The following is a 27,568-nucleotide window of genomic DNA, read 5'->3' on the forward strand; positions in this document are numbered from 1 at the left end:
CTCTTGATTTCTCCTCGGCTCTTCTGGATTTTTAAAGACCCTGACTTGATGTCTCTCTCTTTCACCTGCAGGACTTACCAGATGGAGGGGTGAGGGTGAGGTTTTCCTAGCCTGCTGTGTAACAAAGGTGGGTATCCCCTGCATTTTGTTAGGTTGGGGCTCCTAAGCTTTCAAAGAGGGAAATGTGAGGGGGGAGGGGAAACAGTTTGCCTTTGATGTTTGAACTCAGCCTGAAATCAAAACCTCAGGCAAAACCTTTTTATCTCCTCCATCCTAGGCAACCAAGTTCAAAGCTTCCAGCAGGAACTTCCTTTTCAGCTGGATTCCCGACCCCCCCCCAAATTGTCAATTACCTCCCTGCTGAGTGAATGGAATTCTTTGGAGTGATCACACCTCTGAGATGCTGTGGGAGATTTCTGTCTGCTCTCCTGATTGGGTTACCCTAGAATTTCACACCACACAGCCTGTGTCTGACTTCTTATTGACTTTGCCTTAGGAGTCAGTGATGGCTTGCTTCTAACCTAGAGTTGACAAATTTGAGAGTAAATCACCTTCACCCCATGGGTCAATAAGACGGTTAACCCCAAGCTCTTGGACCCAGAAAGACACATTTGAAAGAAATTACTTTTGCGGAGCTGGTAAAGAACAGAGATCACTCAATGAAGTCACAATTTTATGGGCCCGTTGGCATTGTGAATGATCTATAAATAACTTCTATTTTCACAGTGTTCTGCCGTTGAGAAAACACTTGGCCTGTGAGGTTATGAGATGTGAAGGCCTCAAGATTTCTTCCTGAGATGTGAACAGAAAGATTTCCAACAATCCCTACAGAGCTGGGGGAATTCACAGTCTCAGAATGCCAGGATCTCTGCATTATGGCACCTAAGAAAATAGTCACCTTCAGCAAGAACTGAACACCAAAGACCCTGGTCAGTGCTAGGACTTCGGCAAGCCTCTGTCTAAATTCCAAAGTCCAATTCACCATTCACTACTTGGGATAACTTTAGAAAAAATTTTTGTCTCTAAACCAACACTTCTCCCATAAAACAGGAGTGTTAATAGTTCATATTTCATAAGGGTTTAAATAAGGTAGTATGTATACTTCCTAGCACTGAGGCAGCTCCTAACCATCAGTATTGTCTTACATATGCTATAAATTATATATAAAGAAAGAGATGTGTATTCCATGTAAATATAATTGCTTCTAAGTAGTAATCTAATAACACTTCCTCCTTAAAACCTTCCAGTAGCTCTCCAATGTTCCTGATGTTGGATGTACACCCCTTCCTCTAACTCGTGTGGTCCATATCTGGCTCTCTCCTAAGTCCTGTCTCTTCTTCCTCCTCCTCGCCTTTCTTCAAGCTTTCCTTCCCTTTCCCTGTCACTTCTGTCAACATAAGCTCTTCCTTCTTCGGTGTATCTGCTTGTGCTGTTGTTCCTTTTGCCTGGAAGGCCTAGCTTAGACATTGTTTCCTTCAGAACTTGCCTCAAAAATCAGTTGTCCAAGCCAAACTTGGTGGTACACTCTACTTAGTAGTGGAACCAGAAAGAGTTCCGGGCCAGTCCAGACAAAGTGAACAAGACCCAGTTAAGAAAGGGAGGGAGGGAGGGAGGGAGGGAAGGAGGCTCAAGCAGTAGGAATGCTTTTCTGAAAGAAGTGGGGGGGACGCAATTGCTTAAAAATCATTCAGCTCAGAAGTGAATCAGAAAGACCTTCCTGACCACCTCATCTGCTCACATGGTTGTCTTTTCTTGAAGGTCAGAAAGTTGCCCTGGAAAGATTGCACTTGCTTTGTTTGTCCTTGTAGTTCTGCTGTTTGAAACAGGGCCTTGTGCACTGTGGGTACTGAGTTCACGTATTTAATGAGTGAATGTCTTTCTTTCCCAGACTAACATCTCCCATTAGTGTAGAACCAGATGGTGCCTACCCCTCATGAAATGCCCAAGTTCCTAAATGCACGGGGTTGGGCAAGACATTGCTCTGCACGTATGTCAATTATAAAGGTTCTTACGGAAGAAGAAAGTATAATGTTCTTTAAGAGCTTCTATTTACCTGGCTAATAGCCAAATAGCCACTTAGGTGCCCGGCATTAAATTCCTACTAAGCAAACAAATGCATTTCCCTACTCAACATAGGCTTTTCATTGGCAATGTCACCAATCTGCTTCCAGAAACAAATAAAAAAAAAAAAAAGGTTCCCTCCATTCTGTGAATGGCAGGAGACCAACAGGCCCCGCCACCATTGCTGCTAGCACCCTTGTCCCTATCATATCGCTGCATACAGGCAGCAAGGTCAGGGCAGCAAAGGCCACTCAGAGGTGGCAACAAAGCCAGCAAAGCAAGAGATGACATCAGAAAGCAGAGTCAAGGGATGGGGGAGGTGAAGGGCGGGGGGGGGGGGGGGGACTAGACCCACAGTGAGTGTCAGGGCCACCAGCTAGCTGTAACATCAAATGTGATGGACAGAACTGTGTTCTCTTTCTTACAACTCATGCTGAAACCCTAACACCCACCACTCAAGAGGTGACTTGGACCCTAATCCAGCTTGACTTGGCCGTTTAGGACCCAGTGATAAAATGGTCATCTCCAACTCCAGGACAGAAGACCAGGAATGGCTGTTTCTCCTCCTTCCCTCCTAGCTATGTAATGGAAGCCACTAGCATTCACCTTGATCTCAGACTTCAGCCTCCAGAGCTGTGAGAAAATAAGCCCTTCGTCTCTAGTGCTCTGTCCTGGCAGTCCCAGCCAACTAAAACGACAACTGGTTAATCTTCCAGACAGCCCAAGTTTCCATTAAAAAATGGAAATACCTGACCTTGCTGCCTCCCAGGTTTGCTGGAGGGATCCAGTGAGTCTTAGATCAGAGCTGGATCATGGGGTACTGGTTGGAACCAGAGGCTTGTGGGGTGACAGCCAGAGGTGTAAGAGCTGCACCAGAGCTGTGGCAAGCTCTTTCTCCTGACCCCCAAGTAAAGAAGGGAGCTGCCTACAGTTATTTAATGGACACGGGAGAAACAGAACTTGTATGGGAGAAGGGAAAGAGAACAGAACAGAAACCAGAGAGCTCTAAGAAATTCAAAGCAAACAACAACAAAAATCAACCACATCTCTAAGAGTTTTCTGGATAAAGATAATACATTTTATTTGGATGATACTGGCAGACCCAGAACACTTCAAGAAAGTGCATTCCCTCTCATTTATGTATATATCAACATCGTCCAAAAGAAATGTATGCAATACTGAGAATATTCTAGATCTATCTTGTCCAGTATGGAAGCCACTAGTCACAAGTGGTTACTGATGAAGTATGGTAATGAAGGCATCCTCGTAACAATTACTTTCTGGAGTGGTAGGTGTCTATTACCATTTAATTCTATCTACAACCCTGGAAGAGAGGTAGGCTTGCATGTCCATTTGATGGTATGGTTACTGAACCACCATCTTGCTCATCTCTGGTCAGTCTGATGGGCAATATGCAAACACAAGCTATTCCCTGACTCCCTACTGCCTGCTCTAAGGGTTTTACATATTAGGGCCCCAGCTCCTTCCTGAGGCTTTGAACTTTAACTCAAACAGGTAGTCATCTCTAAAGCTATTAAGCAGCGCTTCTTTATGAAGCCTCTAGCAGTGGTCCTACTGAAGCCAATTTGACCATGGCAATGCAATGTGACTCTTCATTTTTGATGATTAAAAGAAAAAAAAAAGGCCAAATCCAGTGGCTCATGCCTGTAATCCTAGCTACTCAGGAAGCTGTGATCTGAGGATCACAGTTCAAAGCCAGCCCAGACAGGAAAATCTATGAGACTCTTATCTCCAGTTAATGACCCAAAAAATCACAAGTTGCAGAGATCAAACCTTATGGGAAAACCTTAGGAACAGTGCCCAGGCCCTGAGGCCCAGAAACACAACAATACTCAGAGAGCACAGGACCCTCACTGGCCCACACAGTGCAGGGCATCTGAACTGTTTTATCATCAATACCAAATTCCATTTTACCAAGTCTTCCCCTAAAATCTCCTTCAAGGTTCAGCCAGGATATCATTCATCTGCATGAAACATGTAATGCCCAAGCAGGAAACATGTAATGCCCAAGGGTGCCAGAGTGCACTGCTCACATGTCTACATAATACTTTTTTTAAAAATTAAACTCAGGGTCTTACATATGCCAAGCAATTGGTCTACCACCAAGCTACACTGCTAGCCCTATACTCATTTCTCATACTGCCTTGTACCATGCCATAATTATACGATACATATCAGTTCATCTTTCATAACCTCACTTAACAGGAGGCTCAACAAGAAATAAGACACTAAGTAGAACAATGGTGCTCAAGCTTGTTAAAACAGACTGCCAGTACTATCTTCAGAGTTTCCTGTTCCGTGGTCACCAGTGAGACCTGAGAGTATGCACGTCTATCATCTCAAGCAATGGTGAACTATTGACCCGAGGTCTACAAAATTAAGAACCAATGTAAGATGTGTGTGAATACATAATTGAGTGAATGGAAATTTCCCTTTAAAATCTTCTTCACTGAGGGCTCCAAAAATGAGCTTCAGAAAGATCAGGACAAATGATATGACCAACCTTTACTTCTAGATAGGAAATAAAAATAGAAACAGCAAAGGAGGGGAAAATGGACCAAAGATCAGGGAATCAGATGAAGGAATACTAAAAGTAAAACATTTTGAAACCATTGTCTGGTTTCCTTTTAGACCTACCTGATAATTTATGATCAGATCAGAAATTAAAAAGAGGTTCATTTTTATTGACTCAACCACATCTTAAAAAATATTCTGGGCAATATTTGGACTCAGTAAGTCCAAAACTAGGAAATTTTCATAAGAAACTAATCAGAAATGAATGTCAAAATGATGTACAAGAAGAGTCAATAAAAGCCCTGTTTATAATAACCAGAAAGTTGGAACAACTTAAATGCTTGGCAAAAAGGAATTAGATTCAATAAACTATGGTATGTCCATAAATGGAATATTATAACATCTTTTAAAATGTCTTTACGGGGAATATTTATTGACATAGGAAGAGATACATGATATAACAAATTCTTTTTAAAAAGCAAGCTAAAAAGCAGTATAAATGTTATCATCTAATTCTGGATAAAAACCACATTGAGAAATAGATAGAAAATACAGATAACATAGTCATATAACAAACTGAGAGATGTCATGTCTTTCAATCATTTCTATAATAAATACACATTGCTTGTATGATTGTTTCCAGGATATTAAAAAAATTACAGGCTGTGGGAGGTTTACATTTTTTTTTAATTTCTTCCCCTGACAGATCAGAGATGAACTGAAGCATGAGCATTTTTATAAGCTTTTCTCCACCCTGTGCTTTTATAAACACCAACTACGACCTGAACTCCAGCTAGAAGCATCTGCAGCACTAACCCTCTTTCGGGATGCTTTCTGGACCTGTTTCAGACTTTACTCCCAACTCAAAGAGCCTCACTTTCCTTCCTACTACCAGCAAAGGGATCGGCTTCAGGGAATGACACTGACAACTTTTTCTGGTCACCCGGCAAGTAGTGAGTTTTCAGAGACCAGTAGCTACCTCAAACACTAGCTTTCAGTAAGGCAGGTTGCTTAGCAACCACCAGGGAACTGGGAAGAGAGAAGCAGACAGCTGCCAGTGATGTTTTATGACTCAAATAAACTGCCCTATGTGTGTCTGGTTGCATTCAAGGTAACCAAATAGATAACACCAGGCTATTTTTGCATCATGAGGCAAAACATTTGGCTCCTGCCCAGAAGGGCAATTACCTAAAAGTTTTGGCAGCTCCCACGGTATGAAAAATGGTAACTAATACAGGAGTGGGGGAAAAAAATCACTGACCTTCATAAATACTGATGATATGAGGATGGCTGAGGGATGACATGATCTCGATCTCTCGTCTGATGTGAACCATGTCTTGTTCATCCTTAATTTTGTCCTTACGGATGGATTTTATAGCAACCTATAAAGTCAGGAAATGAAATGTTACTCAGAGAACTAAACAGATGCAAATCAGCTATTGAGAGAGTTTGGAAAATAAATACAGATGTTATTTGTTGGCAGAATGGACAATCATCAAAACAAAGCTTCGAAATACCCTCCTTGTCATGTCTTTTATTTGTAGTAAAAACACCCTTCACTTGCAATAGAAGACATCAGGTTTTAACAGTCTGAGGGCTGGGCTCCCGGATTTTTAAAAAAAATATTTTTCTTTTTCATAAAGCAGAGTCTGTTTAAGATAGTAAGATTCACTTACTCTGGGAATTCTGATCCTTTGGGGGAAAAAAAAGAAAAGAAAAGAAATCGTGAGCTCCATTTATAGGGTAATTGATGATGAAACACGGCAAGGTGCTATTTGGGCCACTTAGCTCCATCATGAAACTGCCCACAGTGATGGCTTTTAAAAAAAAATCACATTGGGGCCGGGCACTGTGGCTCACACCTGTAATCCTAGTTACTCAGGAGGCTGAGACCTGAGGATTCAGTTCAAAGCCAGCCCATGCAGGAAAGTCCGTGAGACTCTTATCTCCAATAAACTACTCAGAAAAAGCCAGAAGTGGTGCTGTGATCAATTGGTAGAGTCTTAGCCTTGAGCAAAAGAATCTTAGGAACAGTGTCCAGGCCCTGAGTTCAAGCCCCAGGACCACACACACACACACACACACACACACACAATTACATTGTCAGGTGCCACTGATTTACACGTGTAATCTTAGCTACACAGGAGGCTGCAAACAGGATCACAGTTCGAAGCCAGCCAAGGCAGACAACTCAGAGACTCTTATCTCCAACAAACCAGAAAAACAAAACAGAAGTGGAAGCGTGACTCAAGTAGTAGAGCACCAGCTTTGAGCAAAAAAGCTAAGAGAGAACCACAGGTCCTCAGTTCAAGCCCCAGTACTGCCATAGAAACAAAGTCACCTTAAGCACTTTCACCAGCCTATGCTGCCTATATACATTTGCTTGGGAGACAGACAGATTATTCTTCCCTTCCCAGGTACCTTCAACAGCGCGTGACATGACAAACAGGCTTTTCCAGAGACAAACCAGGATAAAACAAAAGGAATGCCAGCTCAGCTCCACTCTGTGCCCAGCCCAGTAGATTCCAAACGCTCCTTGCCAATGGAGTCTGCAAATCTAAACTAGAGAATTGCTAGGCCAGCACAGTGATTACTCAAGAGCAGCTCATAAATAAAAGGGCATTAAGTGACAATAGGAATCTAACAAGGAAAAACACATTTGCCAATGGAGTCATCTTTGCTCATAAACAAACTCAGTTAGTAATTTCATCCGCCTTGGCTCTAAGAGGGGCAAAAAGTGCATGGGGGAGGGGCACCCAGGGGTCAAAAGGAAAGCTACCAACCAACCCACTGCCATCTCTGACAGCCTGCTTAAGCTCCCTCCCAATCGGGCCCTCTTGTGACCTCTATGCTCACCTGTACCACTCCTAGGTGAAAGGCAGCTACCCTCTGCTTCTGGATGATAAAATCATGCCCTTAACTAACCATCAGAGGAAAGCAAGTAGCCTCTAGCTATACCTTGACTAGCACTGGGCTGACCACAGCCAGCCACAGCAGAAAGGGATTCACATGCCCGTTCGCAGCTTCTGACCCAGCCTGATAAACCAAAACCACTCCTAAAAGATAGTCCTTCTATCTGGGATTCAACAAGAACAGGGAAGTGGTTGTTCCTGATTTTGCTCCCAGAAAGCAGGTTAAATCCACCTGAGTTAGGTCTGCTCTTTCTTGTCTCTCTCTTGTGCTCTGTCTTGTTCATTCAGTCCCTTTCCTAATCTATGGTTACACCCAGACACAGGTCTGTACCGGGCTCTATAGTCATGGGATCATATTCACTGCTCTGGCTCCAGCCCTCACCCTCATGCTTGGCCCCTGGTCTATCTCAGTAAACATTCAGGGCAGCAGGTGGAAAGAAAGACAAAGAGGAAAAAAAGAAGAAGAAGGAAAGAAAAGGCAGGAAGGAAGGAGGCAAGAGGCAAGAAGGGGTGATAGTATTAAGAGTAATGGGGATCCCAAAAGCAGAAGTAGTGGGAATATTCAGGCAAAAAGGACCACCCAACCAAATAATACTGACAACAAAGGTGCACTAGCAAAACATGATCTTCCATTGCTCCAACATGCCCAGGAGGGGCAAAAAATGGAAAACGCAGATATGAGATATGGGGATACAGAGCTATGAATCCCGGAGAGGATCATCCATCCTTCCCATATCACAGGAAGACCCCAGCATGGACCCTGTGGCCGATTAAAGGAGGATACACAGAGATGAATGAGCCTTCCAGTTCCAAGGCTCCTTTTCATGGAGCTAGACTCTGGGCTGCCTTGACCCTCATTACAGTCCCATTCAAGAGGCACCAAGAGCCGGATTCACGCCTGTAATCCTAGCTATTCAGAAGGCTGAGATCTGAGGATCATGGTTCAAAGCCAGCCCAGGCAGAAAAGTCCATGAGACTCTAATTTCCAATAAACCACTGGAAAACTGGAAGTGGTGCTGTGGCTCAAGTGGTAGAGCACTCGCCTTGAGCTGAAGAGCTGAGGGACAGCGCCAAGGCCCAGAGTTCAAACCAAACTGACCAAGAAAAAAAAAAGGCACCAAGAGGATTCTCCTCAAGCTCATGTCAGAAGTCAGCCACACTATGAGTGGCAGGCTGCGTTCTGCCTGAATCGGGCCTGCATCCTGGGAATCTGTTTTCAGAGGAAGCAGACAGCAAAACACACACAGGACATGGAGGATGTAGGTGGCTGTTGGACCAACTCCTACATTCCTCCATAAACTAAAGATGGACCAAGGATAGAGCCACACACAGATCTGCCCCCCTCCCTCCTTTATTTATGCAGCAAGCTGAACTTGGCCTTAAGAAGGCCCTATTGTCAAATTACAATAGGAACACATTCTTTCACCATCTTGGGTCAGTGACATTCTAGCCTAAGAAAATGGGCCCACTGTCATTTCCCTCCCAACAGTCAAACAACAGGCTGATGGTCTCGTGGTGCAATTGCCAGGACACTGCTTCTAGCTGGGCATGAACAGAAAAAGTGCCTACATTCTAATCAGATCCTACTCAGTGCTTCGGAAACTCACAAGAGCTTCACAAATGTTAATAACCAAGCTGGCTTTCCCTCCACAAAAGATGCCCGCTGCTTTTACAATGAATCTTCCTCTACAAATGCCAGAGGGCTCATTCTGCTCCTGTTTCAAAGGGGTGGTTGGAAAGCAAGAAGAGCCCAATGCTAGACACCACAAAGAGCCATGCGAGTGCCAAGGCTCAGAAGACACTAGATTCCATGTCCTGACAGCCATGAGAACCCACCCAATGTCAGATAGCCAGCTAATGGCAAGCCAAGAAAACAGTAACGACAGTGATCCTAAAGCTTGTCAGTCAACTTCGGCTCCCTGTTACCCCTTGGGGACCCTTCCCAGCCTCCTCTAGTTGACAAAACCACACCTTTCTCTTACACCCTCCATTCCCATTTAGTTTTAAATCATCTTTCTTTTTTTCACTTGCTTACTGCTTATTAGACCTGTTTTTGTAGGACCCGTAGAATTAGGAATTATTGGGATATTTTTTGTGTTGTTACGTGGCATTGTCTCTTTTCTCTCAAGGCTAACACTCTACCATTTGAATCACACTTGCACTTCCAGCTTTTTCTGGGGAGTGGGAGGTCTGTTAATGGTAGATAAGAGTCTCAGACATTCCTGTCCAGGCTGGCTTCAGATCACGATCCTCAGATCTCAGCCTCCTGAGTAGTCAGGATTACAAGTGTGAGCCATGGACTCCAAGCTATAGTTGGGACACTTTTTTAAAGTTTCTCCAAAAAGAAAATCTGTAAACATACCTCTTACATGAGTACCTTGGTTCCTGAAGCTGGAAGGTAAACTGAACTATCATTGCACAGATAGGATAGCATGATAGTTGAGCACATAGCTTTGAGTCCTAGCTAAAATCATTCTCTAGCTGCGTGACCTAAGTACCTGCCTCACAGACTCCTGCAAAGATGACATGTCAGGTGCTTAAGAACATGCCTATGCATATAACTGCTCAGTAAACATGTGCCACTTGTACCCAAAGTGTCCCTTCAGTAAAACCCTTCCTTTCTTCCTCAGAGCAAGCTTGAATTACTCCTGGTTCCTCAAGCGACAGGAAGTAGAAGTCTTGAGCACTGGGACCACATTTGTTTCCAAAAATGAATACAGGACATTTCCATCCTGGGCATTTAAATGGTAACCTCATCTGAAAAAAAAATAAAAAAGCTAAGAGTAGCTAGAGGTCATGACAACAGTGTCCAAAGCCAAGTAAGAAGGTAAACACTTGAGCCCCCAAAACAACCCCAGAACCATATCTCCCCATCCCCAACTCCTCCTTACTACTGCCCCTTTGGCTACAGTGGGAAAAAATTAATAAAATTTGGCTGCTCAGGCTCAAAAGACTTGTCTGAAGATACCCACTCTGCCAGGCACTGGTGGTTCACACTTGTAATCCTAACTACTCAGGAAGCTGAGATCTGAGGATTGCATTTCAAAGCCAGCCTAGGCAGGAATGTCTGTGAGACTCTTATCTCCAATTAAACACCAAAAAGCCAGAAGGGGAATTCTGGGTCAAGTGGTATCCTTGAGGAAAAGCTAAAACAAGCCTCGGGCCCTAAGTTCAACCCCTAAGACCATCCAAAAGAAGAAAAAGAAGGAGGAGGAAGAGGGGGAGAAAGAGAAGAAAAAGAGGAAGATGAAGAAGAAAGAAAAGAAGGAAGAGGAAGAAGAGGGGAGGAGAAGGAGTAATTAATAATAATAATAACCCACTCCATACTTAATGACTGTGGACTATCTATTAACCTATTCTTTTTCTAAGCACCTGCCATGTACCAGTCAATACAGCAGCAGATAACATGATTCCAATCCAGCCATGGAGGCAGGAGGTGACCATTACCAAACATTACACCAACAATGAGAGAATTCCTCCAGTGGCCAGGGCTACCACGGGAACCTAAGTTGTGCGCCATATCACAGAGAAACTCCCTCTCCAGTCTTCCTCCACTCTCACATCTACGTAGGAAAATGGAGGTAGGCAAAGGGCTCCCCAGGAAGAGATTCCTCAGTGTCTGAAACCACACACACACTCTCCCATCCCCCCCGGAGAAGGAAAGACCCACTTCTTTCCTGCGTCATCAGAAGGCTGAGTCGGAGAGCACAGGTGTTTGAGCCCGACAGAACAGCCACTGTCATAAATGCTCCCCAGTCTAGACAGCACGGAGCGCCTTATAAAACAGCCAGCTTTTAAATACGGCCACCCTATAGTTTAATGTCGAAACCTTATGTAGCAGCAGACTTGGCCGTGGCCCTCTCATTCCGTCCTGTGATGGCTGATGAGGTAAGAGACTACGCTCAGCTCAATCAACCCCATTGCTTGCTAAGTCTAACCGGCCTGGCTCTCTTCTTTGAGGGGAGGGGAACAATTTTTTTTTTCTTTTCTTGAATAATCACTGAAAGCCACCTACTCTGAAACATTCAGGACAGACTCCTCCGCTGCAGCAGCTGTGAAGGCAGAGAGGCTGATAACTCAGGAAGGAGGGAGAGGGCAGACAGGCCAAGTGAACATTTCTATCTCCTCACCCCCACCATGGGAAACAGCCCTCAGTCTCCACATCTGTAAATGGGGTTACCAAGTGCTGCTTCCTGGGGCTGTGGTGAGACATGGGAATCATGGATGTAAAGTACCAGCACCCTGACAGTATTCCCTCAATCCATGATTTTTTTTTTTAGGAGGGGAGGGGAGGTCAGTCTTGGGGCTTAAAGTCTGGGCCTGAGCATTGTCCCTAAGCTCTTTAGCTCAAGACAAGCACTCTACCATTTGAGCCATCACACCCACTTCCAGTTTTCTGGTGATTGACTGGAGGGAAAGAGTCTCATGGACTTTCTTGCCCAGGCTGGCTTTGAATCATGATCCTCAGAGCTCAGCCTCCTGAGTAGCTAGGGTTACAGGCGTGAGCCACTGGCATCCAGTTCAATCCGTGATTATAAACGAAGCTTGAGCAGGGGACACAGAGATACAGGGTCCTGGTCCACACTTAAGGAACAAGAAGCCCACAGCAAATCATGTTCCAGGCCTCCCCACCTATAACCCCCAACTCCCCTCACCCTTCCCTGTACAGTAGCAAATGCAGTTTCAAATTAAAAGCTAGTCACCCCCTGAGGAGCGATGAGAAGGTCCTACTCTAGTGAGGGAAGGGCAGGCGGGAGCCTGGGCAGACACTTAAGTGTCTTCTTCTACCCTCAGCCACCCACCCTGGACACTCATTCACTGACACATGTCAAACTGCAGGGGGCGTCTCACAAGCGGGAGTGGCTGGGCGTCTTGTCTTGTCCAAGTGCGTAGTTCTGGATTGGGGCCTGGGATCTGAGATGTCTGCCATGGTCATCATCCTGGGATGTCTCGCGAGCTCCCCGGTGGTGCTGTGGATGCTCATCTAGGAATCCCACTGGTCCCTGGATGGCTTTGTCTTTGGAGCCAACAGAACCACCATTTTTAAAGCCCTGATCAGTAGCATTCATGGTAACGATTAATGGACATCTAGAATGTGATGACGGGGTCATGGGGGGGGGGGGGGAGCGGGGAGGCAGATCTTACTTTACTAAACCTCAAGTCAAACAAACAGCTAGAACTCCATGAAGGCCAGATGCTCCGAGCACTCCTGAGGCTGTGAATAGAGGAGGCAGAAGAGCCACATGGCAGGTGACAGACTCCCCAAGGTGCCCCAAGCACCAAGGTCCCTGAAGAAAGGCAAGGGACCATGAGCAGAGCGGAAGCAGCAGCAGCAGCGTGTCATACACACACAGCATTAGCATCTTAGTGAGTACAAGCAAGCATCTAATCCCAGCAACCCGGAGCTGGCAACCTCTCTGCCATTCACAAGGTGTGAGCTCACACCTGCCAGAGCCACTGACAGGGCCGCAGGGGCTGAGTCAGAACAGCATCTTCTCTTTCCACGGGGCCCAGGGCCCCATCAAATGGTACCAGTGATTGCTTCCTGGAGACCACTCCGGCCCAAGGGGTGCCAGGTCCCTCGACGTGGCTTTTACTCAGAAAGCTTCTGTTGGAAATCGCCTCAGTGGTGCCACCCAGGAGGCCATGTGGCAACCAAGGCCCCAAATTACTTCAGTGACCTTTGGCTCTTTGTGGGAGAATCCAGCCAACTCAGCAAGTTGCCAGGATGGAACAGCTCTGCCCTAACCACCACCCAAGCCAGCTCTGCCCAAGGCACACGTCTCTTTCTCCCTTCCTCCTTGGCCTGTTCATTCATGTTGTGTGTGGGGGGTTTTCTTAGGCAAGAACAGGTGGAAGCCGAGAGTTGTGTGCATGGGGTTTGGAGTACAGAGGCCCCAAGGCCAGAAGGTAACTTCTCCTTCTGAGAAGAGCACCCCACCATTGGAAGAGCGCCTGAACAATATATTCTCCTGGGGCTTGTTTCTCAATCTTCTATTTCCCAAATCTCACATGGGAGATGGAGATGCCGGTGAGGTGTCTCTCGCTATGGAAAATGGGTTCTATTTCCAGAATTCCAATAGCAAGGCCTGTTTGTATTTGAACAAGCCAGGACCTGCCCAGGGGTGCAGGCAGGGGACACCTCCCGCCCCATGAGTTGCCACTGCTGGCCCTGCACATCTCCTGCACCTGGCCCTTTCAAGGAATAGAAAGGAGCAATGGCTGAGAACTCTCCAGACAGACTTCTACTCCCTCAATAGGGGGTTCATCCCTCAATGGGGCTCATCAACATAAGACAGAGACCATGGATGACCAGGCAAGAACCCAACGAGAGGAGAAATGGAAGTAGAAAGTTAATCACGGGTTACTGTGCCAACAATGAGCCAGTAGCCATCCAAGAAGGACAGGCAGATTCTCTGAGCCAGCATTCTACCCTCGGGTAGGTAGTGAGTACCTACATCAGACTGCACGGATAGGGGAGAAAAGAAGAGAGGAGGCCTGCAGAAGACCCAGTATCACAGAGCTTACGGTGGGGTCCAGGTGATTGTATAGTCTGAGAGGTTTGAGAACTATCATCCTGAGCCAGATTCAGTGTGAACCCTGCCAGCTCCTATTATTCTGGACACTTAAGTATGACGCAGTCATATTACATACTAGATGACAGATGAACGTAATGAGCTGTCTGGGTATAAAAAGGATAATTAAAAACAAGCTGCTTCCTGGAGAAGGCCCCAGTGACCCGGATAATTTACCCCTGGCAAATGGAAAGTTTGCTCCCAGCAAACATTTCCCTCATCCTAGCCCGAGGCAGGCTCAGGGGTGAGGATGACCTCAGGCAGGCCAGGGTTATCTCCCAGTCTGAACATAACCTGGAACACGCCAAGGCTCTGGGGACAGGAGAGAGGTTAACACAGACAATGCTGGACTCACAGAAAGACTCAAAAATACAAGGCCTGGGAACTGGGACTGGAGTTGCGGCCAAACTGTCATTTATTATTCACCTTGCACATTTCCAAAGGCCAAATGCATCACCAGAGCAGAAAGCCGAAATCCAAAAATTGCTTTCCTCAAGGTCACGATTGTCCTGAAGAGGGAGGGAAAAGAGTTGAGCCAGAAGCTTGAGGCTCTTCTAAGTTGGATGGCCTCCTCCAGCGACCTCTGACCCAGCAGACGCCGCTGTTCTTAGCACAGCTTAGGTAGAAAGCCCAGGACTGGCAATGTGTTCCTATGAACAGAGTGCTAGCCCCAACCCAAACTGCTAAGAACCCAGCATGCACACATGGGTTTTCTCAGCACTCCCAGAACTCTCTTCTAAGGAGAGGTCCTCGGAGAATCAAGCCATTAGCTTTACTTGTAAATGAAGATGAGATCAGCATGGATGGTGTAGGGCTCAGATCGAATTTGCAGAAGGCCAAGGACAGTCATGACTGAAAGAAGTCAAGCCACAGCCAGCATCGCTAACATCCACAGACTTGATAGATACAGCTCTCAAGACCTTTGAGTGTTTTAAGCCAGCCCCCTCCTCGTGGGACAGCTCCCTGTGTCCCAGAGAGCTTCTGCACAGATCCAAGTTCACACAGCAAACCTGCAACAGGACAGACCTAGCTGCCTCTCCTCCAGGAGTGAGCAAGGAGTCTGAACTAAAAACGCAGGCCCCAGCAGCAGGGCTAAACCTGCTGCACAAAGACGTATTAACATTCATCTCCCAGACAGGCCACGAGGCCCAGGCTGTTGCATTATTAATAACTCGAGATGGGGGAGTGACAGATATCTGTAAGTGCGCTGGCAAATTATGACTCGCTTCACAGCCTGGCACATGGCTTCGCCACCATCTCTTGCCAGGGGAGGCCGTGCGCTCACGTGGAGAGTGGGGAGACACTGTGTGCAGTCGGCCGCCTTCAGTCCAAACCTTGCTCCAGCTGCTGAAGCCTGACTTTAGAACACGCATCCCCCGGAGTTTCTCACCCGTGACTTCTTCATTCACGGCAAATACTGCTTTTAAATATTAACTGCAGGCCGCTACTGGCTTTGGGAACAACAAGCAAAGGATTCAAAAGACAAAAAGAAAAAAGAAAAAAAACCACCTAAGAGGCTCAATCAGATTTCCAAAGTAAAGGGAACTGTCCATGGAGTTTAGCAGGCCTAGGGAGGCAGAACGAAGAAAACAACGTGTTTGATTCCTTAAGACGAGAGGCATTTTAACAGGCGGCAAAACCAAGGCATGGTCTTACATTTGAGTTGATATTTCCACCAGGGCTGATGCCACAGAGAAGGAAAAGAAAAGGAATTGCAAATGATGTTTATTCTCACCAAAGGCCTCTGATTCACAGTCATTCAGGGATGTGTAGGAAGCCTGCAGGCTCAGGGGGGAGATGTTACAAGCCGCAGTCTCTGCCTGGTCTGTCTGTCCCCTCCGCCCTCCGGAGAGCGCCCAGGTGGAGCCTCTGGGCTCATTTCTCGCCTTTCCACAAGTAGCAGCATGCTTGCTTGCTTCTTACAAGAGGAACTGAAATTACTCATTATTCAGAGTTAATAGACTGGTCTGCTCCCCAGCATCTGTCTGGGCATTTGTCAGCTCCCTAATGAGGGCTCCACAAACCTGCCCCAGGGTGCTTGTAGCAGCGGCCCCTCTGGCTATAAACAGGCAAGCCCAAACAATGACAATGTGACCCCTCAAATACTGTGCACTCTGTTCTGGTAGGCATTTCCTGCTGCACCGTAGGCACCAAGACTTATTCAGTCTTCAGTTGATTACTCTTGAGAGATTGGGGAAAGGATCTGTGGTCATCAGAGGGACCCAAGGTGTAACCTGAGTGTGGGGAGTGAGCTCAGGCCCCAGGACATTTGCACCTGTCATTTTCTCCGCCAAGCTCCTTCCACATAATATGACCTGCGACTAACTTCGACAGCTGGCCAACACCTCCATATCCTTCCCCTGAGACGTGGACCAAAGCTGCCAAAGCTCCCATGACGCACACCTTGGTCGCTTCATCTCAATCTGCTCACTGTTATCTGGAAACTTCATTTGTGCCAAGATATCTCTACTTAATTCCCTATAGCAGATCCAGGGTCACGCAGGTCCTAAGGTATTGTCTATAACAAAGAAGCGGTAGCTCTTAAAATGCACCTCAATATTAGAAAGGACTGTTAAAAAAATATAAAGCCACAGTGAGCCATCTTATTCCACCCAGTCTATACCACTCCTGCGGCTGGGTCTTGCTCCATTTTCTCACCTCTCAAGCTCCACTTGTCACTCCCAAATCACTGAGCTTGAATTTCCTGTCTTCCAGAGGAATATAAAAACCGAGTTCACTGCAGGGAGGTTGGAGAATGACTCATAATCATTACAAACAGCAATACTAATAATTACCAGTTATCAAGCTTTTACTAAGTGCCAGGCACCGAGTACCGTTTTTTGTTGTTGTTGTTTTGTTTTTTGGGGGGTTCCTTCCTTCCTTCCTGCCTGCCTTCCTGCCTGCCTACTTTCTTTCCTTCCTTCCATCCTTCCTTCCTTCCTTTTTCCCTAAATCTTTCAACCTCTCCTTCATTAAACTCCTTGCAAAAACAATATTATGCCTTCTGTCTCAATGAATATAAATGGAGTCTGAGAAGGTGAAGCAGCATGCCCTTCCACACACAACTAATGAAGAGAGGAGCTGGGGCTCACTGAGGCCGGAGCCCACACTGCGTTTGTCTTATATTTTTAATTATCATACAAGGGTCTTCACTGTGATCAGTGCGTAGACGCTCTGTGCCACACTGACAGTGAGATTAGCACAGTGTCTGTGCTAATACTGATATCTATGAGCCCAACTGGAATCTGTGTACATGAAGATCTCACTCAAAGACTTTCCACGTTATCCTCTACTTCCATCTTCAAAGCACATCCATTGGTGTTTTCTGCCACTCCCTCTAGGAATGGCCAGGGCATAAGTGGTAAAGAACCAACCTTGAACAACAACAACAACAAAAAGCCAAGCAAGCCAGGCACCAGTGGCCCATATAATCCTAGCTACTCAGGAGGCTGAGATCTGAGGATCAAGATGCAAAACTAGCCCAGGCAGGAACAACTATGAGATTCTTAACTCCAATGAACCAGCAGAAAGCTGGAAGTGGAGCTGTGGCTCTAGTGGTAGAGCACTACGAGCCTTGTACACAAAAGCTTGGGAACCTGTACATACACACACACAAAAAAAAAGCCAAGCAAGGGTGCAAAGTCTTAAGTTCAAGTCCCAGTATGGATTACAAAAAAGAAAAAGGAATTGATCCATTTTTACAAACCCACTCCTCAACACCAAGTTGGCCCAGAAAGTCTAAGTTGCTGTAAGGTCAATCTTCCCAGATTCCAGTGAGACCCACGTAGCTTCTGTACTTGCAAACAAGATTAGGAACCCGTGAACCCACAGGTGCAGGGCTACACTGTATAAACAACTTCCTCCTGTGTAACACACTGTCATCGCACTTTACTATCCCATGAGACAGGCTTTGCTTTTTTTCTCTCTCCAGGAGAGAAAAACTGAACCCCCCAAGAAACCCCCAAAGCCCCAAAATTCATTAAGGCAACACCTTAGTTTCAACCCATCTGTGATCAACCCCGCTTTCCTACTGCCCCCCACACACACCTGCTTCTAAATTCTGTCAAATTTGTGGCACCGTCTGATGAAGAAGAAAACTCCTAGACCCCTGGTCGTTGTAACACTTCCTTTTTCTGGAGAGCAAGCCTTGGGGAAACGGAGCTTGGCTTTCAGACTGTTTGACTGCTGTAGAAGATCTAGTCAGGGAGCTAATCAGAACAACTTGAGTGTACAGTTCCACAAAGACGCCCTCCTTCCTGGATCAAGCATCATCCTCATAAGAACCATTGCCTTACAACACAACTGTCAAACCTAGCAACCACAGGCCAGAAACATCCCAGCGGAACCCCGCCAAGCTGCTTTCTGATGTATCGTACACACAAATACCAATCTTCCCCAGATGTTCTCCATGTAAAACATTTGGTTTGAGACACAGCCCCTCTTTCCCAAAACTCTTACATTTGTTTAATGGACTCATATAGTTCAGCTAAAACATCCTGGAGCAGATAGCTGAGGCCAGTCTGCCTCTATGGTGAACATCCCATCTGCAGAAAAGACGAAGAAGTAAATAAGACAGCCTTTCCCAAGATTTATGTTCCCTGCATCTTTAAGCAGATCATAAAATGTAAGCTATGTACAGATAATAATCCAAGATGCTTTCAAGTGTGTCTCTGAATCCATCTCACTATTAATCTAAGACTGATGTTCCAACAGAAACTGGGTTCTGGCATACTCAAGAAGGGACTAAAATAAACTCTGCCCCTTATTCCTTCAAAAAAGAAATTTAGCCAGGCATTGGTGGCTCACGTCTGTAATCCTCGCTACTCAGAAGGCTGAGATCTGAGGATCATGGTTCAAAGCCAGCCTGGGCAGGAAAGTCCCTGAGACTCTTACCTCCAAAAAACCACCAGAAAACCAGAAGTGGCACTTTGACTGAAGTGGTAGAGCCCTAGCCTTGAGCTGATGAGCTGAGGGACAGTGCCCAGGCCCAGAGTTCAAGCACCAAGACAGACAAAAAAAAAAAGTTTAAAAATCTGTCGCTGGAGCAACCTAGATGGATTGAGGTAAAGATCAGATTTTTGTTCGTTTGTTTGTTTCCTGGTTTCAATTGTCCTTTATTCCCAAATCACTTCTCCTTCCATCCACAATATAAAACACACCTAACAGGTAGCAACATAGGAAATGCACCTGCCCTGGAGTCAGGGGACCAAACAACTATGTGTGAACAACAACGGAGAGGGGGGAGGGGAGGGGGAAAGAGGGGGACTGGCCAGCCTGGTCCCCAAAAAGGTTGCCCATCCTGTTTACTCAAGAAAACAAAACTTGTCTAGATTCATGCCAAGGGCTCATTCAGCCTTAAAGACTGCTCAAAGAAGGGGCGGATAACCCCTATGAAAGCCAACCCCCCAAAATGCCAATGGCATCTACTCACTGAGTCTCTGCATAGGCTCACTCGCAATTACATCCTGCTAAGACCATTCCAACAGCCTTAGTCACAGCAAATCTGTAGGGAAGCTGGAAAAGTGGAACTAGAATGGAAGTAGAAACAGCCTCACTGACAGAACCAGGACAGGACACAGCTTCCATTTTACCCTTTAAGCTTTTCTTTCTTGTGAAAATGCAGCGTGGAACATTCCATTTACTATAAGAAACAAAGGATTTTCTTCCAAAAAGATCATGAAAAGAAATTAATGCACTCGATACATAAACTATCAATAACTATAAATGATTACAGACATAGTTATAATAATAAATAATACTGTCAAAGGAAAGGGTTCAACCTGCCTCCAAGGTACTTTGTTTTAACCAGGCCAAAAAAAAAAAAAAAAAAAAAAAGGTGTACATTTACCTGAAGAAGATTTCCTGAAGAAATGTCTACAGTTTTTAAAAGGATATGGCTCATAAATGAGTGAGCTTGGATAACTAGAGAAAAAGAAGTCTTAGGGGCTGGGAAGGCGGCTCAGTGGTCCAGTGCTTGTCTTGCATGCATGAGGCCCTGGGTTCGATTCCTCAGCACCACTGAAAAAGACGGAAAGTGGCTCTGTGGCTCAAGTGGTAGAGCGCTAGCCTTGAGCTGAAGAGCTGAGGGACAGCGCCCAGGCCCAGAGTTCAGGCCCCACGACCAACAAAAAAAGGAAAAGCCTAATATCGTGCCTAAACCTCAGCTCCATATGCGGCCAACAGGCTGACTGTTCTCATCACTTTTATCGCAGTTGTTAACAAGCAGAGCTTTGTGCAGACATGTGTGGAAGAGCCCTACCATGGAGCCTTCAAACTCTCAGGAGGGGAGGACGCTCTCAGAGGGCAGAGTCAGAAGGGGCTAGGGAAAGGAAGCAGCTGTTGCTTCTTCAGAGAGGCCATTTCAGGCCACCCCACTACAAGGAGTGCCTCCAAATATACTTCTGTAGCCCCCGGGGAATCAGTTTTGCAGGACGGAATTATTTCCTTGAAATAAACAAACACACAAAGGTCACCACAACTGGGGCCTAGAAAGAAAACAAGCCAGCTACCGATTTACAGGCAGCCTATGATGCAAGAGCAAAAGGTCCCGGGCCCAGGCCTGGTGGGATGACTTGTTGGACAACTCGGCCTCTATGAAGAAAATGTACTGGGAGCAAACGTGGAGGAGGCACACATCTTCCCAGAGAGCAAGGCCGCCGGTGTGACCAGGCCAGAATGAAGACACAGTCAGGGGTACAGACCCTGGACCCCCACTGTGGGCCTGCTGCAGCCAGTGACGCTCAATGCTGTCATTTGTTTTGCCATGAACTAGGCCTCTACTCATAAACTGCTATGCTGAGTGGCAACTCCTTTGTACAACTACTTAAAGATAATACGAAAAAGAGAAAAATAAAAGTTTGAGCAAATGCAATATATGTAGATACAGAGATAGATACATACATACACACATACACACACATGCATGCATGCATACCTACATATGTGTAGTCTATCATACCAACCCGACTCCCTTCTCTTCTTTGCAAAGTTGGCTCATGTGTCTCAGGAGTTCTGGACAGTTCTTGAATCTAAGGAATTTCCTGCCTAAGTGATTTAAAGGGGTGAGAGTGGGGGAGTGGAAAGAGGGTTATAGCTTTCCCAAGAAGCAAGCATGAACAAGGGTGCTGACAGCACAGGTTGCCTAAACCTCTAGTAGCAAGAAAGATGTACACGTACACAAAAGAACCTCTGGTGGATGAAACATCAAAACTATATTTTTAAAAAAAGGGATCCTAAGCAGCAAAAAGGGAGGGGGTGGGAATTACTTTTTAGACTTGCTTGGCTTTTCCTGTGTAAAAGAAAAGCTGTCTTGGGTGAGATATTTGTGCAGAAAATCCCCATCCAAATGGGCACAAATGTGGCACATAGTAAGCCCCGGGGAATGTCCACTGAATGAATTCACCGTGCTCCTCAAGAGCAGAGATGGGCAAGTGCACACCATAAGGCCATGTGTGTTAATTTTCTAAACAGACTTTTCATAAATGTTCCCGACCTCTGACTCCAAGCAACTGGCCCTGAAGACCCACTTTGATATTCAAGAAGCCATTAAGTCAAGTTCAGTGGCAGTGAATGGCTGGTATCACAGAAGTCCAGGGTTAGAATCCCACTTAGGAGTCGTGCAAATGCAGACAAGTGATTTAATTTTCTGTGCCTTGGTTTAACCACCTGTCAAATGGCAGTGTTAACTGTGTACATCTTAGGGCTAACCATGAGGACGGACTGAGGGTAGCGACTTAACATACTTGAACTAATGCCTGACACCCACTAACTGTTGTGAAGTCATTGATGTGATTATTATTCCGTGATAGGTTAGCAAGGAAAGAGCTCTCAAGCTTCTAGCCCAAAATAAGAACTCAAGGTCTTAGAATCCTACCCTTAATACAAGAGAAAGTAAGGACTAAAGAAAGGTAAGTGCAACTACTAGTTTCCTACTACCTTAGGGTTCTCAAAGTATAGACCATGGATGGATCTCTTCATCATTTACCTGAGTTGCTTGGTTACAATGCAGAGGGTACCAGGTGTCCTTTGGTCCCACCACAGTCTATCTGAATCAAACCAGGAGGCACGATGCCTTTCAACAAGCACACCCCAAAGATTCACTCGTCCTGCTAAATGGAAGGATCATCCGACTAGAGAAGCTCCTTTCACTGGGAAATCCCTATCTGTCTCTAATCACTAATCCCAGTCTTGAACTTTGCCTGATGCATGGTACACACTCAACAAATATCAAAGGAGTCACTGAGTGGCAATTCTAAAAGTCTTCATTCATTTATTCATTCATTCACTCCTGCATTCTAAAAGTCATTTAGTAGGTGTGTCCTACTTACTGGAGTACATTCCATACACTAGAGATACGAGACAGATAAAAACAAGAGTTACCGACTTGCTAACAGCAAGGTAAGAGGTACAGCCTGTCTCTGCTCTCCTTAAACTGAGTGTCTGTAGAAACTAATTCTGCAATGTCCAGGGGTGACTACTAGTTACCCAGGACTACAGGCGGTTACAATGTGGCTGGTGCAACCAGGAAACAGAATTTTTTTTGCATTGTATTTAATTATAATTAATTTTAATAGCCGTGTGAATTCCTTAGTAAACAGTACAGGTGAGGGGAGAGATGGGAACTGATCATCAGAACCCAGGGCAGCATGTGCTATAAGTATACAGAGTACACATGCACCTTCAAACTCCTGTCATCCAATTACCCGATGCCCTAATGTTCTCTGGGAACTAGAAGGTCAAAGATAGGTACAAGGCATTGTGCTTGGGCTGGAATTCTTTTTCTTTTTTTTTTTTTTGGTCCAGTTGTGGGGCCTGAACTCTGGGCCTGGGCGCTGTTCCTCAGTTCTTCAGCTCAAGGCTAGCGCTCTACTACTTGAGCCACAGCGCCACTTCTGGCTGTTTTTTTCTGCTTATGTGGTGCTGAGGAATTGAACCCAGGGCCTCATGCATACAAGCAAGCGCTCTACCACTGAGCCATCTTCCCAGCCCCTGGGCTGGAATTCTTATAGCCCATGATCAGTTGGAATTGGTATGCAGCATGGCCAAACCCCAGGGGCTGCAGATCCACAACACAACGCTGTCCACAAAGCCTGGCCCCAGCTGTCAAAGAGCTCTCCTTCTCCCCATCACTCTGCTGATGGCCATTTTGTCCTTGGCTAGAACATCCCATTGGGACAGATACACCGCATGGACTTTTATGAGCATGCTTCACTTCAAGCCTAAGTACAAACACAAGCCTCCTAAATTCTACCAGAAAATTGGTGGCTAATGCAAACATTTTACAAAATTAGAACTCATTGTGAGACTGAGAGGAATTCAGACTGTGTTGCCACCCGAGAAATGCTAAATATTTGTCATGATCTTCTTTAAAAAAAAAAAATACGGTTTTTATTGCAAAAATAGTGTACAGAGGGGTAACAGTTACATGAGTAAGGTAATGAGTACATTTCCTATCGAGCATTATTACCTCCTCCTTTGTTTTTCCCCTACCATCCCTTCCCTCTCCACCTCCCCACCCCCAAGCTGTAAAGTTCGTTTTGTCTTCTCTCCCCTCTGTGAGTCCTTTCAAGATGCAACTGCTCTTTCTGCTGGAAGCAAAGTAGAGGGGGTGGGGACAGAATGGGTGTGGCTTGGTTTTGCCTGTGGTTTACAAAAAAGCATCACCAGGCAAAGAAGCAAGGTGTCCTTCCTGACTCCATTATCCTGACACCTTCCTGGTCTCAGCTGCATTCTGACTTACACAGTGGTATTTCCCCTGCAAGATAGGGCTTTCCCTCTTTTGCTTGCTTCTTCAACCTCCTCCTCCTCCTTCTCTTCTGCTGTTTCTTCCTCCTCCTCCTCTTCTTCCTCTTCCTCTTTCTGCTCCTCTTCCTCCTTCTTGTCAGTTGTGGGCTTGAACTCCGGGCCTGTGCGCTGTCCCTGAGCTCTTTTGCTCAAGGCTAGTACTCTACCACTTTGAGCCACAGAACCACTTCTGGCTTTCTGGTGGTCAACTGGAGATAAGAATCTCACAGACTTTCCTTCCCAGACTATGATCCTCATATCTCAGCCTCCTAAGGAGCTAGGATTGCAGGCCTGAGCCACCAGAGCTTGACTTCACTTTCTTCTTGAATTCTATGTAGTCCTAGAATTTTTGCATCCTGAGATTGCATTAGAAAAATGATTATTATTTGGGTGCTGGCTAGCTCATGCCTGTAATCCTAGCTACTCAAGAAGCTGAAATCTGTGGTCAAAGCCAGCCCAGGAAGAAATCTTTGTGAGAAATCTTATCTCCAGTAAACCAGTAAAAAGTTGGAAGTGTGGCTCAAGTGGTAGAGTACCAGCTTTGATCAGCAAAGGCAAGCAAAAGCTAGTGGCCCTGAGTTGAAGCCCCAGTACCAGCACAAAAAGAAAGAGAAAGAGAAGACACTCATGCATGCCTATTACTAGTATTTCTGGGAGGCTGATGAGATCCCTTACCCTGAGGATCCAGCCCCTGCCATTCTGAAGCAAAGTGAGGACAAGAAGATGTATCCATCCCTAAGATGCAGTTGGCGGAAGAGCCTAGAACATAAGCAACAAAGATGCAGAAACCTCTTCTGCTACACTCACTCTAGCACTATTACCTGCGGCAGTAGGGGACTGGAGCAAACACTCCATAAAGGCCTGGTGTGAACGCCATAGGTCTGCAGTAGAAACCACACTTCAGATTCTGAATATTTTTCCCAGGTAACCATCTCGCCTGGTATTGGGTGTTGGCATGGAACCGCAGGTGTTCGCCAACCCTGGGATCACACATGTTCAAGGTGACTATCATACTTGGTAGACTAAATGTATTAAATGTATTTACCACTTACACTATCCAGTTTATTAGATGTAAACTCCATCGTAAGTTGAGGACCTCCTCCAGTTGTTGGCTGAAGAATAAATCCTAAAACAAAAATCTGTCCCAAAGCTCTCATGTAAGAGAAGAAAAAAATTAGATGAAGCCACCAAAGAGGCTTGTCTTGCTCAAGGTCACACAAATGTAGCTGTCACACAACAGTGGGACCAGCACCATTGTCTCCTGACAGGATCCCCAGCACTCCACGGCTATTCCACAAACATCTGCTGCATTCCTCTTGTGTGCCGCCGGGCCCGGCTCACATGACCAGAGGAGGACATGAGTAAGACCCAGAATGATTGGGACTATGAGCCTCACTACTTCCCAAGTGCTATTTGCAGAAGCATGAGAGACAACTTCTCTGTGCTGTCTGAGTCAGGGATTATCAGATGCTTACCAACCTGAGAGGGCATGAAGCCAAAGTTCTGATCACAAACCCCAGAGTCAGGCAGCCCGACCCTAAATCCTAGTTCATGACTGTGGTCACTGATGTCCTTGAAGCCTCCACTTCCTAGTCTGCAAAAATGACTTGTGATGATGATCTGGGGACCCAGATCAGTGGTAGAGAAAGTTGTCTCTCTTGCAAAGGCCCTGAGCTCCATCCCCAGCAAAGGGAGGAAAGGAGGGGAAAGGGGAAGAGAGAGGAGGGGACATGGGAAGGGAAGGTTATAAAGTGCCTGGCACATACAGGTCACGCAATAAATGTTTCCTGTTTCTAAGACTGTTAGAGAAGCTGAGCATCTATAGGTCAATACCTGTAATCTTAGCTACTCAGAGAGGTGAGATCCGAGGATCAAGGTTTGAAGCCAGGCCAGGGTAGGAATATCTGTGAAACTCCCCTCTCCAATTAATCATTAAAAAGCTGGAAGTGGAGCTAAAGTGGCTCAAATAGTAAAAGCATCATCCCCGAATGACAGAGCCAACCAAAAGCTCCCAGGGCCTGAGTTTAAGCCCTAGTACCAGCACACCGCCTCACTCCTGACCAAAAAAGAACGGGGGGAGCAGATTCCCTTCGGCTCATAGAAGGCCCCTGACACTCAGATTTCCATGTAAGTCCTCTCCTCTCTCCAGGATGTCTGCTCCTGGCTGTCTACACATCCATTCGCTCCATCATCTGCTCATTTGTTCCTGGTTCTACCTGGGACTCAGCTACTAAGCTTGTACCAGGGGCTCAATCTGGAGTGATCACATGACTTCCCGTGAGAATGCATTCAGAAGCCTGGCTCTGAGCCTACCCAATAAACTATTAGCCTCTTCCCACCCACTGCTTTTGTGAGCTGAAGACAATGTACTTCTTGGATCTACGAAGAAGCATGCACAAGGTAATTAGGCTGCATCAGGGACCTCTGGGAGCTTCTCAAAGTTTGTTTGCATCTCTTTTAATTGATATGGAGGAAGACACGGCTTACAGAATGGATCTTTCATGTAAAGTGATGAAACTCTGAAAGATTAAAATAGCAAAAAAAAAAAGCCAACAGGGAATTGATCTCCTTAAATGAACCAGCAAGGAGGATTACTATGGACCACAAAGACTGATGATCCGGACAGGGAAAAGGGTTAATTGGATAGATAACCTACAATCAAGGGTTAGCTGGGTGAACTCTTCGGGACAGTGCCCCTCTCTTTATTTCCGAAGGTGCCCCGGTGCCTATGACCGAGCCTGGCACACAAAAGTAACTCGACAATTATGTGAATAAATAATTTTTTACCTGCTACCCAGAAGAGATAGAGGAATCATTTCCATAAGGAAATGTAACAGAAGTATTTCTACTCCTCTTAGGAAGTCATCTGTGGTCACTGTTCAGAGTTCATGCATTGTCTCCATCATCCTCTAGGTCTAAGTAGCCTGGCCCTGGGCTTCAGCAACCTCTGTGAAGACAGTGACTGCATCAACCTCTCAGGAGGGTTCTGAGAATATTCGAGGGTGCGGGTGATGCTCTTAGCACTGGGTTTGGCAAATGGGACATGCTGAGTAAGGGCTGGACACAAACCTATTAGTGTGTGACACAAACTTATTAAGTGTGACTTCCAGAAACAAGCCTTCACTGGGGTAGAGGGCTCCCATCTTCATCTTCTCAGTCCAGAGCCTCACCTCCTGTATCTCCTGTCTTATCCCAGAGACCGTGGTGCTGAGTTGTCTCTGGGTGCTGAATGCCTCCCCTCTTCCCCCGTCCAGTCACTGCGAAAGCCACAGAGAGAACACATGGGGTCCACAGGGAGATTCTAACGTCTGACCAAGAGCAGAGGCAGCCGTGAGCCGCTGGCCCTGCTAGACCCAAAACACTAAGCCCCCCTGGAGCTCAAAATAGCGAAAGAAAAAGTCAAGACCCGCTCTGAGCACCCTGGTAAAATGTAAGTGTGCCATCCCTGAACCTGACACAGTCCCAGCTCCTATCGAGGTGACAGGCACCAGGCTTGGCAGATAATCTTGTCATTTGGGGACCCAGTCCCAACAACCATCCAGCTCAGGAAGGAGTTTAGAGGGTGAAACATGGTGTTCTCACACCAAGTCTAGTTGTTGAGAACCACCACCTAGACCTACTTAAGAAAGCCGGGGGCTGGGCACTGGTGGCTCATGCCTAAAATCCTAGCTACTCAGGAGGCCGAGATCTGAGGATCACAGT

At 46.0% G+C, this 27,568-nt stretch overlaps 1 protein-coding gene across 2 annotated transcripts in view; it reads right to left on the reverse strand.

Annotated features, from left to right (window-relative positions):
• The window catches only part of Nuak1 (NUAK family kinase 1), a 71,923-nt gene that overhangs the window by 33,856 nt on the left and 10,499 nt on the right, over nucleotides 1–27,568 (reverse strand). The window contains exons 1-2 of one of the 2 annotated variants that reach the window (XM_070014445.1): nucleotides 12,360–12,464; nucleotides 5,858–5,978 (exon numbers count right to left, since the gene is read on the reverse strand). In XM_070014445.1, the coding sequence (XP_069870546.1) occupies nucleotides 5,858–5,930 (73 nt within the window). In that variant the 5' untranslated portion in view covers nucleotides 5,931–5,978; nucleotides 12,360–12,464. Of the gene's footprint in view, nucleotides 1–5,857; nucleotides 5,979–12,359; nucleotides 12,465–27,568 lie in introns of those variants that run through there. The other variant, XM_070014444.1, reaches the window with a different exon arrangement.

Source organism: Dipodomys merriami, unplaced genomic scaffold (assembly GCF_024711535.1).
Source record: "Dipodomys merriami isolate MVZ:Mamm:240054 unplaced genomic scaffold, mDipMer1.0.p SCAF_97, whole genome shotgun sequence".
Lineage (NCBI taxonomy): Eukaryota > Metazoa > Chordata > Mammalia > Rodentia > Heteromyidae > Dipodomys > Dipodomys merriami.